Raw genomic sequence first — 15,666 nt, forward strand, 5'->3', positions numbered from 1 at the left:
ACTTTATAACTTCATCTACCGTTTCATAAATTTCTGATTGTATCATGAATTATTTCCATAATATTTATGCCACCATGCCTGAAGCTTATCTGTAATGCTAAACTTTATTCCACTCCCAACTTCTTTATATTTTCTCTCTCTTCAAACTTATCTGTGTTCAGGGTATAAATGAGCAAAGCTTAGCTCTTCTTTCTAATAATAAATTTTATGTGCAGTTAAAAATAGACAATTTTTATCTAATGTCAAAAGTTATTTCTATATAAAAAAATATTTCTTAAGCCCTTATCAAATGCTACATTGTAGTCTCTTCTATGTAGTAGCTACTTTAATTATTTTTTTCAACTTTACTTTAGTTTGTTGAAAATATTTTATAACTATGTCTTTTGTTTCATGTAGCATATTTTCATAGTTTAAAAATCTACCTACTACTTGTTTTAAAGAATTTAAAAATTTTGTAGTTTAACTATTGATACATTTAGATATTATAATTTTTATTTTGTGTTTCTTTTATTATTTTAAAATGCAGGATATTTGAGCCGTATAAAATTTGATATTGTCTGTTTGCAGACCGAGGCGCCAGAAAACAAGAGGCTGATGTCATCAGCAGCTCTAGAGATTCTACAGACAGCAGAGGAGATCATACAGCAAGAACAGGATGCGTCTGCTGTGGACAGGAAGTCTGGTGCTGACATGGCGTCTGGCGCTGACATCTCATTAGGTGCAGATCTGACATCTGCTGTGGACACAGCTTCTGATGTTGATATGACATCTGGTGTTGAGGTGACATCAGATGCTGACACGACGTCTGCTATGGACAACTTGTCCACCACCACCAGTGCCACCAAACACACGTCACCTTTGACCTTTGCGTCACCTTTGACCTTTGCATCTAACCCAGAACTAGAACTAGCAGACTTGAGCCTGCCAGACCAACTGGATGAGTTTAATTTCTCCGGCCAAGAAACCTACAAGCCAGCGCCGGTCAAATCAACGTTTGAACTCACTCTCCCAAACAGGGGCAGCCACTCTAAACCTGATTCAAAGAAAACAGGGCCGTCACAGACAGCAAAAACTGAACCTGTCAGCCTAACCAAACTGTCCAACAGCCATGAAAGTAAAAACATTGCCGTCAACAGAAACATATCCCCTCTTGATATCAATCAAAATGACAAATACAAAAATAATTCATTGACTGAAGGGACGTCACTCCAAGCTACCTCTCCAACTCTTGCAGACAGTGAGCACTACCGTGGTTATGAAGATAGAGATTTATCTCTAGACCAACTACGGCCTGCTAGACCTACACCGGGGCAATACGCCAGAGACTTTGAAGTTCCGGTTCCTGTTGAGAGAAAAAAATGGTCGGTAACTTTAGATCCATTTTCCCCATCAGCGGATATCGTCAACAAAAGTAACATTGAGATAGGCAACAAACAAGGTGCCCTAGGCCAGGTAATATTAAGCCAGTTTTTATATTAGTTTAATTTCCTTGACGTTAATGAGATTTATTTCCTTGATCAAAATTTTAAAGAATTTGTGTTCCTGTTTATATAATTCAAAGTAAGTAATAAATAAAACTTAATGAAATAATTTTCTTTTGGAAGTCGTAAAGGCAGAATATTCATTTTTACTAAGCCAAAACCCACCCAACCACACATAAAACCCACCCACCCACACATAAACCCACCCAACCACACATAAAACCCACGCACCCACACATAAAACCCACCCACCCACACATAAAACCCACCCCAACCACACATAAAACCCACCCAACCACACATAAAACCCACCCACCCACACATAAAACCCACCCACCCACACATAAAACCCACCCAACCACACAAAACCCACCCAACCACACAAAACCCACCACACATAAAACCCACCCACCCACACATAAAACCCACCCAACCACACAAAACCCACCCAACCACACAAAACCCACCACACATAAAACCCACCCACCCACACATAAAACCCACCCAACCACACAAAACCCACCCAACCACACAAAACCCACCACACATAAAACCCACCCACCCACACATAAAACCCACCCAACCACACATAAAACCCACCCAACCACACATAAAACCCACCCAACCCCACCATTTCATGCCATGACTGTATCACCAGACCCCTGCCATAGAAGTCAGGGACATGGACCTGAGCCCCACAAACTCCTTGCGCTCGTCTAAAGACGACCAATCCATGAGCCCCACAAACTCCTTGCGTTCATCTAAGGGCAGCCACTCCAGCCAGTCATCACCCAGGCAGTCCATAGACTCGGGCGTGTCCGTCAGCTCCAAGCTGGAGCGCCCGGCTCCTGTCCACATGGTGGGCCACACCAGTGAAGACGAGGTGCCAGAGAGCCGTACAGAGTTCAACACTGACGGCTCCATAGAGCTGCCCTCAGTCAACAAGCTGCGAGCCATGTTCTCCAACATCAAAGATGACGACCTGGGTGACGGATCCTTTAAAAGGGTAGGTCTAAACTACGAGCGTTACCGTAGTTTTTCTCATACCCACATGCAATATAATCTAGACATGGTCACATGGTGTTTGTCGTCAGCCTCATCCCAGAGCTTTTCATTAATTTGATTTCATGCATTCATTAGACAAAAATAATTAGATTTTAGGGGATTTAGATTTGTTGGTTGGTTAATAAAGACATATATCCCATAGTTGGTGGTAATGAGGACATATATCCCGTAGTTGTTAGGGACATTTGTAGTTCTGGTAAAGATTGGTATAATCATATATTCTGTAGTTTAGAAGAAGACAGATAGCTTGTGGTTTGGGCAACCTAAATAATCAAGTCCTTTTCTAATTAAGTTTTCTAATTACGTCCATTTAAGTTGCAGATTATGTTCTACAGTTTGCTTCTTGTTCACCAAAGTTTATTTTTACCTTAGTCAAAAAAAATTATTTTAGTATAAAAGTTGTACATTTTTTTTCAATGCAATTACTTTATTTGTATTCATTTTAGCACGATTTTGAAAGTTTTTATAAATACTACACACATTAAAGATACAAACCATGTATTTACACATTTATTTCACTGAACAATTTAATATTAATAACTTAAATCTTTAAAAGTTCACTTCTTTTTTAAAAAGTTATAAAGAACAAAATACATGTTGATTTTCTAAAATTTATAAATTTTTAGATGGTCCAAAACTTGAAAAATTCTTTTTGAATATCTAAAATTGGAGAAACATTTTGATTTTCTAAAATTGGAGAATACATTTTGATTTTCTAAAATTGGAGAAACATTTTGATTTTCTAAAATTGGAGAAACATTTTGATTTTCTAAAATTGGAGAATACATTTTGATTTTCTAAAATTGAAGAAACATTTTCATTTTCTAAAATTGGAGAATACATTATGATTTTCTAAAATTGGAGAATACATTTTGATTTTCTTAAAATCGAGAATACATTTTGATTTTCTAAAATTGACTTACCTCAGAAGGTAGTTTTAACTGGTCGTGCAAGAAAGTTCTAGAAACAATGGATGGTGAGTTGTTACAGGCTTGCTAGTTGCTAGACTAACACTAACCTGAGGTTCTGAACACATGGGTCATTCAAACTTTCTTTTGGACAACACTTTAAATTTAATATTTCAATACAAAACAAATTAAACAACTATAAATACAAAATAAATGAAATAATTAAAAAGCGAATCATACATAATATGTACTAAGCATTTCATTACAAGTACATACAAGTGCAGATACATTTTTAATTGATTTTTTAACTATTCTTCAACTGATTATGGATTTTATTTATTAGAAGTGAGTTCATTTATTCACACTTTCTTTTAAATTTGGTGGCAAAGTTTTTCCACAGTTCTTTTTTTTTATATTTACTTCTTATTTTTTTTAGTTTGCTTCGTTTTTTTTTTTTTCTTTGTTTTTTTTTTAGGAATAATTATTTTACACCTGTAGATTGATTTGTTTTATTTAGCAATTTTCTCTTTTTTCACTTTTCACCCAATTATTGATTTGATTTTGTTTGGAAATGAAATGGTTTCAGAAAGACGCAGCAGGCAATGTAAGTAAATTCTCTCGCTCAGCCATGCAGTTGTAGGTTAGAAAACAAAGATCTTGTCAGCCAGAGTATTTAGCTGATGTACATTTTTGTTACAGTTTAAGTAGGTGTAACAAATCTTCACTATTGTTTAACCTAAATAATTAGTCATACATGTAGTCCAACAGTTTACAATGGTGTAATTAATCCATTACTAAAAGTTTAGCAATTAGTTCATTGTTAAAAGTCTTCTTAATTTGTCCATTACTAAAAGTTGTGTAATTAGTCCATTGGTAAGAGTTGTGTAAGTTGTAAATCAGCTGAAAGTTGTGCAATTAGTCCATTAGCTAAAAGTTGTGTAATTAGTCCATCAGCTAAAAGCTGTGTAAGTAGTCCATCAGCTAAAAGTTGTGCAATTAGCGCATCAGCTAAAAGTTGTGTATGTAGTCCATCAGCTAAAAGTTGTGTAAGTAGTCCATCAGCTAAAAGTTGTGTAAGTAGTCCATCAGCTAAAAGTTGTGTAAGTAGTCCATCAGCTAAAAGTTGTGTAAGTAGTCCATCAGCTAAAAGTTGTGTAAGTAGTCCATCAGCTAAAAGTTATGTAAGTAGTCCATCAGCTAAAAGTTGTGTAAGTAGTCCATCAGCTAAAAGTTATGTAAGTAGTCCATCAGCTAAAAGCTGTGTAAGTAGTCCATCAGCTAAAAGTTGTGCAATTAGCGCATCAGCTAAAAGTTGTGTATGTAGTCCATCAGCTAAAAGTTGTGTAAGTAGTCCATCAGCTAAAAGTTGTGTAAGTAGTCCATCAGCTAAAAGTTGTGTAAGTAGTCCATCAGCTAAAAGTGGTGTAATTAGTTCATCAGCTAAATTACTCTGAGAAGACGGATCAAACTTGCTTTCATTAGCACTACAATAACAACCAATGCACACAATGATACTGGCGTTCTTTAAAGTGAAAGCTTTTGTTTCTTGATGTTGTATTTTGCACTAATTAACCTAATTAATTACCTTGATATAACAATTAAATAAAAATGTGTTGTGACTCTAAACTTTATCCTCATTTGGTAAGTAAAACTGCATCTGTTTTAACATTGTTGTACTGTCTGTCATGTATTGACCAACAATTTTATTGTATAACTACACTTTGGATTGTTGGACAATTCTTTCTCTCCTGGAATGAATTTGAAAAATAATGTAGAAGTATAATTTTAATTTTAACAAGTGAACATTACTTCTTGACATTATAACCTTAAATAGTTCTAAGTTAATTAAAAAATTATAAAACATTATTTATTATTTTCATTATTTTTTTTTTAAATATAAGATTTACTATTGTATATTTGAAAAATATGACTTTTTTTCCTTTACAAGAGATTTTCAAATCTTGTAATGTAGTACTTTGATATTAGATTTGTCCAAATTTAACATTACTACTTTTGTTCACAGCTGATTACTAATTAGCACAAATTTAATTTTTAAAAGAAGTTGAACTGTCATACTGCTATTAAAAAAGAGAGAATAGATCTACATGTCGTCCAACATTACACATTATTTTAATCTTTAATTCTAATTAACTAGAGGAAATTAATTTTATCAGTAAACATTTAACCTGTAGCCTGACTTACAATAATAAACAGACGTAACTAGGGACCTACTAGACATAACTAGGGACCTACTAGATGTAACTAGGGACCTACTAGATGTAACTAGGTACCTACTAGACGTAACTAGGGACCTACTAGACATAACTAGGGACCTACTACTACTTATGTAGCACAATTGTGTCTGTATTTTAAAACAAATTTATCTACCTCAGGTCCACAGTATAACAGCTCGCAGTGTACCCAAAGAAAAACTGGAGAAACTCCGGGCAGCCAATCAAAAAGTTCCCAACTCCGAAGGGTCACCCAACTTTCTGGACGTACCTGACTCTACACAGTCATCATCCAGCATATCATCCAGCACGTCATCCAGCACATCATCCAGCACTCTGCAGCTGACCCAGCCAGCATCCGCTGTATCCACCACCTCAGTGAGCTTGAAACCACTGGCGCCAGCACACCATCCACCAGACACCACCAGCAACAACTACCTGGATGTGAACCCTGACAAGGAACCCGTGCTCATCTACCCCGACACAGACCCCAACTACATGCAGCGCCATCACCTGCAGGTCAAACCTGACACATCCCTGCCGCAGGCAGCATCAACCAAACCAACACCTGCGCAGGTGTCACCTGTGGCAACACCCATACCGCCACCACGCCACCATAAAGTGACACCCCACAAACTTGAGGAACCTGACACCAAAAAGTCTGGTCCAAGAATCAAAAGTGGCTGCATCTCCGCCAGAGCTGCCTTCTGGGAGAGGAAGATGATAGATGGCGCTTCAGTGGATGATGAGGAGTTCCCAGAAATGGTTGAAGACTAAAACAGCAAGTTTATTTGCAGAAAACTTTTTTGTGAATAGCTTCAACTATACAGCATCCATTTCTTCAGAACCTTTCATCAGTAAAATGGATTTTTAATTTGTTCCACATTTCAGTTTTAGTTTGGAGGAGAGCTAATTTGTTCCGGATTTTAGTTTTAGTTTGGAGGATAGCTTTAAAACCAGGACCAGTCAGGCTATTGAAGATTTTATCCAAACATTTCATTTATTTTCACTCATCTAGTTGTATGCATTTTATTTATTGGCATCTAAGCAAAAATATTGTGTGCAACATATTTTACAATTTTTTTTAAATATTGTAACTTTTTTTTTTTTTAATTTTATCTTTTCTTTGTTCAGGTGTAGTTTACTAAAAAAATGTCTGTTGCTTTACAAAAATATTTTTATATCTTTTTACTTCAATCTTTTTAACTAACTTGGTTGTGATTTCTCTGAAACTGTTGCATTTTGTTGGAGTTGACACCTCTGTTATCCAATCTTTGACAGTTAATGAAACAAAACTGATTAGTGATAAATTGGAACTTGATGTGTCCATATAACATTTTAATATACATTTTAGTTTCACTGACACCATGATTAAATCAAGTTTGTTTTGTTTTTTGGTATAAAGTGTGTCAATCCAAAATGTAATTTCTTTAATTTCAGGTGTTGTCTTAGGTATTAACAAAAATATTTAGAAAATGTAAACTATTTTAATCAATAATTTTGTAAGTTTTTGTGCATTATATTTTCAAGATACATTTCTTAATTTTTGTGAAAACTGTCTTTTGTGTGAACTATCTCTGCTACCGGTAAATTAAAAAGTGCAATATTTGAGTTTTGTCAACAAAGATATAAAAAACAACAAATGTAATCAATTTTACTGAGACTGGTTTAAACATTTCTTAATTAGCTTATTAAGACAGGTACAAAAATAAACCAATTGTTTATTAGCTCATTCAGACAGGTACACAAATAAACATTTCTTAATTAGCTCATTTACACAGGTACAAAAATAAATATTTCTTGATTAGCCAATGATTCCAGAATCACTTATTTTGCTTATTCAATTTCTAATTCATTCTGTTCAAACTCATTTTGTGTCAGCCAAGTATAGTTGTATTGATGAAATAGCTGTGCTTGTCAATGTTTAAGACTATATAGGGCCCATGTTGCCATTGATGTAAAATGTGGTTTCTTTCTCTGGCCTTCGAAGAAATCAACAAATTTAGGTGGGATTCAACAATGAATGGTGGACAAATCTAAAAATTGTGTTAATGATTTCTGTTGGTCTAGAGAACAGGTTAGAGTAAGGATTAAGTTTAACTTGAGTTCACTGATCTGATATATGTATAACATGTACAACATGTACTAACGTTGTATACCATGTACAACATGTACTAACGTTGTATACCATGTACATTTTATTTGCTGGCATGTTGTAACCTGTTGTTGTATCCAATGTTATCAAGGGCCTTGTCCAGCAGTACAAAATAAATCTCTTCCACTCACCTCAGCCTCCATTTTGGTGTGAGTTTGGTCACAAGTCATCTTCCATACTACCTGATGTAAGATACTGAGTTGATATTTATTGTTATTTATTCCTGCAAATATCATACCAGCAAATCTGTATACAAATTGTTTCCCTTACATTATGTATACAAATTGTTTCCCTTACATTTTCACATTCATTTCTCAGCAGATTAGATTATAGCTCATATTTTAATCATTGTAGAACATCTTTGATTGCAAAATATTTCTTATATCACAAAATATCAGTAAATAAACATGCTGTAAATTATTTATGTTGTACTTCATCTGCAATATTGTCTTTTTATAGGTTTTCAATTTGTACATACAAAACTATATTGTTTATACTCATATTTTCATGGCATATGCCCTAAATTAAGTAAAAACAAAACAGCAACCTATTATAACAATTAATTTTTTTACAAGAACCAATTTTTATGCCCATTATTTTGTATGAATAAAATGTTTTTAAAAATACACTTGTACATTTGAAACTGCAATAAAAATCTATCTTTAGACGTGTATCAGGGCATTTAATGGTTTGACTCTACTTGAATGAACTCACTATGCACTTGTATATATTGATATAGGATATTTGTACCATTCCCATTGTATGTCCAAGTGTACAGTTATTGGAATAAACATCTTGAATTGTGTTGATGTTAGCCAATACTGAGTTGTCTTTTATTTACTCTGTCTTATATTTATATATCTCAATATACCAAAGTTCTGTCTAACATAAGGAAGTAACAGCTAGGCCGGCAGATAATTAATCCCAGCCATTGTGTTACCAATACATTTTCATTTCGGTACAAATTTGTATCATCCAAGATGTTCTCTAGCACTTTAATATCACGTGGTCCACGAACCCGTCCTCAATGGAAGTCAAGAAAAGAAAACCAATGGACTAACAGGGGAGACTACCTGTTTTATGGTACAAGGGTAGATAACTTGACAGCACCTTAAACTCAAGGGCCATAACTTGAGCATGTCCCATGTGGCGTACACGTCACGTCCATCAACACCCTCAGTTCCAACCCCCTCCCAGTACCGACCCCCCACCCCCAGTACCGAACTTTCCCGTCATCACCCCCCCCCCCTTCTGTACCGAACGTCCCCACATTGTTGCCATTGTCACCAGCCTCCATCTCTCCCCTAACTGCCTCTTTAGTCCAAAACTAATCACAGGTTCAAATCCAACAAATGCCCCATTAGGGAATACAGAAGTAGGCGTGGGGGGCGCCTGACACATCAGATGCCCTGATAAAACAAGACACGTCCCCCACACCGCCTGACACGACAACTGCCCTACTGCTTCGGCGTAACACCCCCTCCCCGGGGGCACCGGGGCCCAGACAATGCGAGCCCCGTTGACAGACCCCACTGTGATACAATCATAGTGACAGTCAACTTAGTAACACACTAACAAGGTTCTAATTCAGCCCGACCCCATATCACCCACCCCTATGTCCCCCGACCCCCATATCATTACAGCGTTGAACTCTGATTACAGATCGTTATCCCGCGTTCGGACGACTTTCTTGGCCTGCAGAAACTGGCGCGCTAAATCCCGGGGTAACCGATACGACCGCCACCTACACAAAGCCCAGGGGAGATCACTCCCGTATCAAACTTTAAACGGCACAGCAAGCACTATGTAAATTCACGCTGTTGAAACATATTAGCTTACTCTTACAAAACTGACATTAACTTATGTATTGTATAGCCTGTCTAAAGATGACTGGAAAACAAATAAGGGTTGAGAGTAACAAGGGGCAAGCATCCAGACACAAGACGAGTTGTGGGCCTTGCACTGTAAGAGAGAATGCTGAGTCTAATTAAAACGTTATCCAACAATTAGCTTATTATTTCTGGTGTATTGTGTTGGGATATTACATGACAACCGGGTGCTGAGTTAATATAATCAATGAGAAAATAAAGACAGTGTTGGTTTTCACAAAGATGTTACAACATAAAAGTTAAAAGTATATATTTTCTATAATAGGGGGTCGACACGAAACCTGGGGACCCCAATGGTAAGGCCCACACAGTTGTGTATCCAAAGATGAATAACTAAACTGATAAAATTGAAATTAATGCGCCTATTTTTGGTCGGCGTGTGTGTTGATCTGTTGGTCAACGAAGGAGTTTATTTACGACATGTCTGACACGTTTGACTATATTTGTGTGTATGGTTGTTGTTGCGTGTAGGATGTAAGTGATGTAAGTGATGTGTGTCGCCATCACAGTCCTGGTCCTAACGACTGAGCTAACAAATCCATTTGCTGACTTGAGAGTTTTTTTAATACAAAGACGGAATGATAAGGAACAGAGCAAAATAATTTCGTATTCCGTTTGAAAGTTGTGGCTGTTAGTAAATAATTTTAAACACACGACAGAAAAAAAATAATTTCGTATTCCGTTTGAACGGTGTTGCCGTTAGTAAATAACTTTAAATACATGATATATCATGATTGTAACTTGAAAAGGTTGAATTTATTTTTAAAAAATGCTTTTGAGTTTTTAAAAGCATGCAGTAGTTCAGCTATCACACTTTTTTCCAGTCGATCGCATCGATGTACAATATCTGCTCAAGTGTATTGTTGGGATGGGGGGGGGGGGGGGGAATCAACATAGTTCATGCAAGATGTGTCTGTCATAGTTTAACCATTGCTCTAACATTCGTGTAAATTAGAAGGGGGGGGGGGTGAGGGATCAACATAGTTCATGCGAGATGTGTCTGTCATAGTTTAACCATTGCGCTAACATTCGTGTAAATTGTCAGAAAATTGATGCTGGGTTGATGATAACAATTTGCCGAATTTCAGCTCTTTTCTACATGTCCGATCAAGAAGCCTTCAATGTCATTTGTTTTGCAGACGTTTTATTATTTTATTTTAAAGAAATAAAATTACTAGCCCAATGTTCGACCTAAAAAGCCATTTTGTCCAATGCTGTAAAGTGACTAGTGTCAGTTTGTATGCACTCCGTCTTCTCCCTATCTGTCGTTGTCTTGGTCCCTTCCTGCGCCATAAGTGTCCCCCTCCCCCACTCCTGTCCCAATGTTAAATATGTCTGATGGTATCTACCCATCATTTCTTCTGTCTGCCTTTTTTTTTTGTTTGCCCATAGATTCAAAGCTTTTCAAAATCCTATTAACAATAGGCTATGTAAAGCACAAGAGTAAGCAGGTTTATGGATATTACAATATGAAAACTTGCATTCGCCACTGGGTCTACATGGCATACGAACTTAATAAGATGTACCAACAGGATATTGCAAGACTTGAGGGAATAACCAGATCTATAATTGTTTTTAATGATACATTCTTCATGATACATTCTTCAGCTGCTTGTAATTCGCCGACAGCAGGAAAGTCTGAAGATGAATGATGACGATGTTGATGATGATGAAGACAACGAGGAGGAAGAGGATAATAATAATGATGATTGTATTTGTGGCGATGAAAATGATGATAAAAAAATTACTAGGGATTGTTAAAAAAGTGAGATGTTACATATACCATCGTGTATTTTCTTGTATATAAACGAAAACATTGAACAATTAAGTGTAACAGTTGTAATAAAGAGCAGACCTAACTTAGAGCCGTGTTGCATAGCGAAGTATCACCCAACTCCACTCTAAGCCCACTCGAGTTTCATATAAAAATTAACGAGTGCAGTCTGAAGCTCTTTTAACTTTTCATCTTCAAACACAAGAAAGCGCTTATCTTCCGCTTTGTTATGATTTTCTAAAGGGGAGGCAAGTAAAGAACAAGTGGCGGCCCTTGGCTGCCCGTCACTGGCGGCCATATATTATGACAAACAGACAAAAGCAAATAAAAACAAACTTGCGGACAGCACGTCGCCTGGGGCTGGCATCTCCAGACGTCACGTCATTGTTCTACAGCTGGTTTCACCGGCTGGGCTGTAAGATCTGTGGCTATAATTAGCGTTCTGTGTGTCAGGTGACGTCTTGCCAGTGCTGCAGGAATGAGCTGTCGATTTGATTTTAAGATCTCGCGATAGAACGAATGTAAAACAAGAACTCGTTTGGCTCAACTTTCTCTGGAACGTAAAAATTGTTTGATTGTTCATGTTGATCAAAGGAGTTTGTCGGCTCGTTAATTATGTTTATCGTTAGTGTTCATCAGTTTACTTTTTAATGATCGTTCACTGTTTGGCTGGGGGGGAGGGGAGGGGGTGATTTACTTGTGTAGCATCATGGCTGTTGCGTCTTAGGGGTGTAGTGTCAAAGGGGTGTAGTGTCAAAAAGGTGTAGTGTCAAAGGGGCGTAGTGTCAAAGGGGCGTAGTGTCAAAGGGGTGTAGTGTCAAAAAGGTGTAGTGTCAAAAAGGTGTAGTGTCAAAGGGGCGTAGTGTCAAAGGGGCGTAGTGTCAAAGGGGTGTAGTGTCAAAAAGGTGTAGTGTCAAAGGGGCGTAGTGTCAAAGGGGCGTAGTGTCAAAGGGGCGTAGTGTCAAAGGGGCGTAGTGTCAAAGGGGCGTAGTGTCAAAGGGGCGTAGTGTCAAAGGGGCGTAGTGTCAAAGGGGTGTAGTGTCCTGGGGGTGTTGTGTCATGGGGGTGTGGTACCGTATGTGTATAGCGTCTAAGTGAACTAGCTTTTTTTTAGGGTGCAGTGCCTATAAAAAAAAAACACTGTTAGAGTGTACCAATAGACAGACCGGGGTCACTGCTAGAGTGTACCAATAGACAGTCCGGAGTCATTGCTAGAGTGTACCAATAGACAGACCGGAGTCACTGCTAGAGTGTACCCCCTAGACATTCGATGATCCCCCAAACTGACGTAAAACCCTGACCTGACCTGACATAACACGTGACCTCTCCAGTTTCCAGAACCAGTAGTCAATGACGCTGATCTTAATGAAAGCCGATCAGAACCTGATGCGGCCTCTGAGTGAAAGTCAACATATGTGGTCTAGATGGGGTCAAGTTGTCCGGGTACTCCGCATAAAATGATGTCATTCTTCTCATATAACAGCTCTTACCCACTTGAGCTAACTATCGAACATTGAGTCTATTTATAGATACTTTGTCATGTCGTCTACACGTTGAACGGGAAAAAAGTCACACAGGGAAAATTTTCTGAATATTTTATACATAAAAGTATTACAAATTCCATGAAAATACACATTTGCGAAATTTTTCCTGTGACTTTTTTCCTGTGACTTTTGTTTTGTTTTATTTTCTGCGTTTTTTTTTTTTCCGTTGACTTTTTACTTTCTTGTATACAGAGTATAGAGGAAGCATGGTAATCGTACACAAAAATCATATGAAATTTTGAGTTTTCATCGTTTTACACCTCAGTACTTCATCATATACGGAGTATAGGGGACTTATTTTTATCGAGCAAAAATAATAAATGCAGATTTATCAAAAATTTCAGCGTTCTATGCGTAATCGAGTCGGAAAAACTGGGCTTTGTAATTCTGTCCCAGTGTCTGTGTGTGAATGTCTGTGAACACGAAAACAGCTAGGTTGATGAAATTTCATATACAAGTATTATATCAAACTTGTAGTTCTGTATCAACTTTTCAGCGATTTCCGGTAACCGGAAGTGAAACTTATTCTACTTTTGTTTTTCCAAAAGCATATAACTTGATTACTGTTTTAGATAGATAACCAAAATTTCACATGTCAGTAAACGTTCTAATTCTCTGCATTCTTTCAAATTTTGAGTAATTTCCGTTAACCGAAAGTAGCAATTTACGCAATTTCTAAAAAAAAAACGAATGTGAACTTATCAATTACTAATAATATTCCGCGCTATTATACACAGATTGTTTGGCGTTCACTTCTTTTTTTTTCGAGATTCTATTCTATTTTTTAAAGTTTAAGTAATTAATAAACCGGGAGTGATCTCCCCTAAACTTTCTCGAATATTCATATATAACAATAGGCCTACGGGGTATGGCAACTCGGGATATAGACATGATTTTTAATCCATTTTTTTTTAATTACGTAAACTAGATGGCCACACAGGTGAACTAGATGGCCACACAGGTGAACTAGATGGCCACACAGGTGAACTAGATGGCCACACAGGTGAACTAGATGGCCACACAGGTGAACTAGATGGCCACACAGGTGAACTAGATGGCCACACAGGTGAACTAGATGGCCACACAGGTGAACTAGATGGCCACACAGATGAACTAGATGGCCACATATATATAATTTGAGCTCTATGGACACACGTTTGATCTCGCTTGACCCATTGTCTCGTGTGTCCCTCCACTGGACATTGAACCTGTGCTGATGGACATGACTGAGCCTGTACTGATGGACATGACTGAGCCTGTGACCGGACAAGACTGAGCCTGTGACCGGACATGACTGAGCCTGTGACCGGACATGACTGAGCCTGTGACCGGACATGACTGAGCCTGTGACCGGACATGGCTGAGCCTGTGACCGGACATGACTGAGCCTGTGACCGGACAAGACTGAGCCTGTGACCGGACATGACTGAGCCTGTGACCGGACAAGACTGAGCCTGTGACCGGACATGACTGAGCCTGTGACCGGACATGACTGAGCCTGTGACCGGACATGACTGAGCCTGTGACCGGACATGGCTGAGCCTGTAGCCGGACATGACTGAGCCTGTGACCGGACATGACTGAGCCTGTGACCGGACATGACTGTGCCTGTACCGGATGGACCGGACATGACTGAGCCTGTACTGATGGACCGGACATGACTTACTACTTTACTAACTGTACGCCAAACAAACAGACTTGAATGAACCAGAAGTAGATGTCAATAATGACCGCCCATCTATCAATAGCCCAGCCCACCCCCTGACCCCCACCCTCTGACCCCCACCCTCTGACCCCCACCCTCTGACCCCCGGCTAAGACAGCTGTTAAGACAGCATGGCCAAACAACCAGCGATTATCTCTTTGTCGTGGCCGGATCGAGTCAACACGGGCAGGAGCCGGATGATGATTCGCCGGCCCGTCACAGATACGCCGGGGCGGCGAACGGGCCTGGCTGGCGACGGGCTGGCCCCGGCAGACGACGCTACACGTCGCGCGCTGGTCGCGGGGACGACATGGCAGCCTCGCTGTCTGCTTCACCGTCTGACATTTTTATTGCAAGGAAACAGAGTGGAGTTGTTGTAATACAGAGTGGAGTTGTTGTAATACAGGGTGGAGTTGTTGGAATACAGGGTGAAGTTGTTGTAATACAGAGTGGAGTTGTTGTACAGAGTGGAGTTGTGATACAGGGTGGAGTTGTTGTGATACAGAGTAGTGGAGTTGTAATACAGAGTGGAGTTGTTGGAATACAGAGTGGAGCTGTTATAATACAGGGTGGAGTTGTTGTAATACAGGGTGGAGTTGTTATAATACAGGGTGGAGTTGTTGTAATACAGGGTGGAGTTGTTGTAATACCGAGAGGAGTTGTTATAATACAGAGTGGAGTTGTTGTAATACAGAGTGGAGTTGTTGTAATACAGAGTGGAGTTGTTGTAATACAGAGTGGAGTTATTATATCAAAGAGTGGAGTTGTTGTAATACAGAGTGGAGTTGTTATAATACAGAGTGGAGCTGTTGTAATACAGAGTGGAGTAGTTATAATACAGAGTGGAGTTGTTGAAATACAGAGTGGAGTTGTTGTGATACAGAGTGGAGTTGTTGGAATACAGAGTGGAGTTG

General features: G+C 38.5%; 2 protein-coding genes across 2 annotated transcripts in view; one reads left to right on the plus strand and one right to left on the minus strand.

Moving 5' to 3' along the window:
* LOC131952102 (muscle M-line assembly protein unc-89) overlaps positions 1-8,654 on the plus strand; it is a 72,065-nt gene extending 63,411 nt beyond the window's left edge. Inside the window, exons 17-20 of the mRNA XM_059314617.1 lie at positions 568-1,452; positions 2,140-2,487; positions 4,041-4,058; positions 5,848-8,654. Coding sequence (XP_059170600.1) covers positions 568-1,452; positions 2,140-2,487; positions 4,041-4,058; positions 5,848-6,462 — 1,866 coding nt within the window. The 3' untranslated portion in view covers positions 6,463-8,654. The remainder of the gene's footprint in view (positions 1-567; positions 1,453-2,139; positions 2,488-4,040; positions 4,059-5,847) is intronic.
* Positions 8,655-14,190: 5,536 nt separating this feature from the next.
* Positions 14,191-14,706, minus strand: LOC131952103 (zinc finger protein 575-like). The gene has a single exon (XM_059314618.1). The coding sequence runs from the start codon at positions 14,704-14,706 to the stop codon at positions 14,191-14,193; it is 516 nt and encodes a 171-aa protein (XP_059170601.1).
* Positions 14,707-15,666: the final 960 nt, after the last annotated feature.

This window comes from Physella acuta, unplaced genomic scaffold, assembly GCF_028476545.2.
Source record: "Physella acuta isolate Inbredline_101_S28 unplaced genomic scaffold, ASM2847654v3 ptg000852l, whole genome shotgun sequence".
NCBI classification, from domain to species: domain Eukaryota; kingdom Metazoa; phylum Mollusca; class Gastropoda; family Physidae; genus Physella; species Physella acuta.

Bases quoted from the DNA above. Each gene is read 5' to 3' on its own strand.
- LOC131952103 (XM_059314618.1), bottom strand. From the start codon at position 14,706: ATGTCCGGTCCATCAGTACAGGCTCAGTCATGTCCGGTCCATCCGGTA.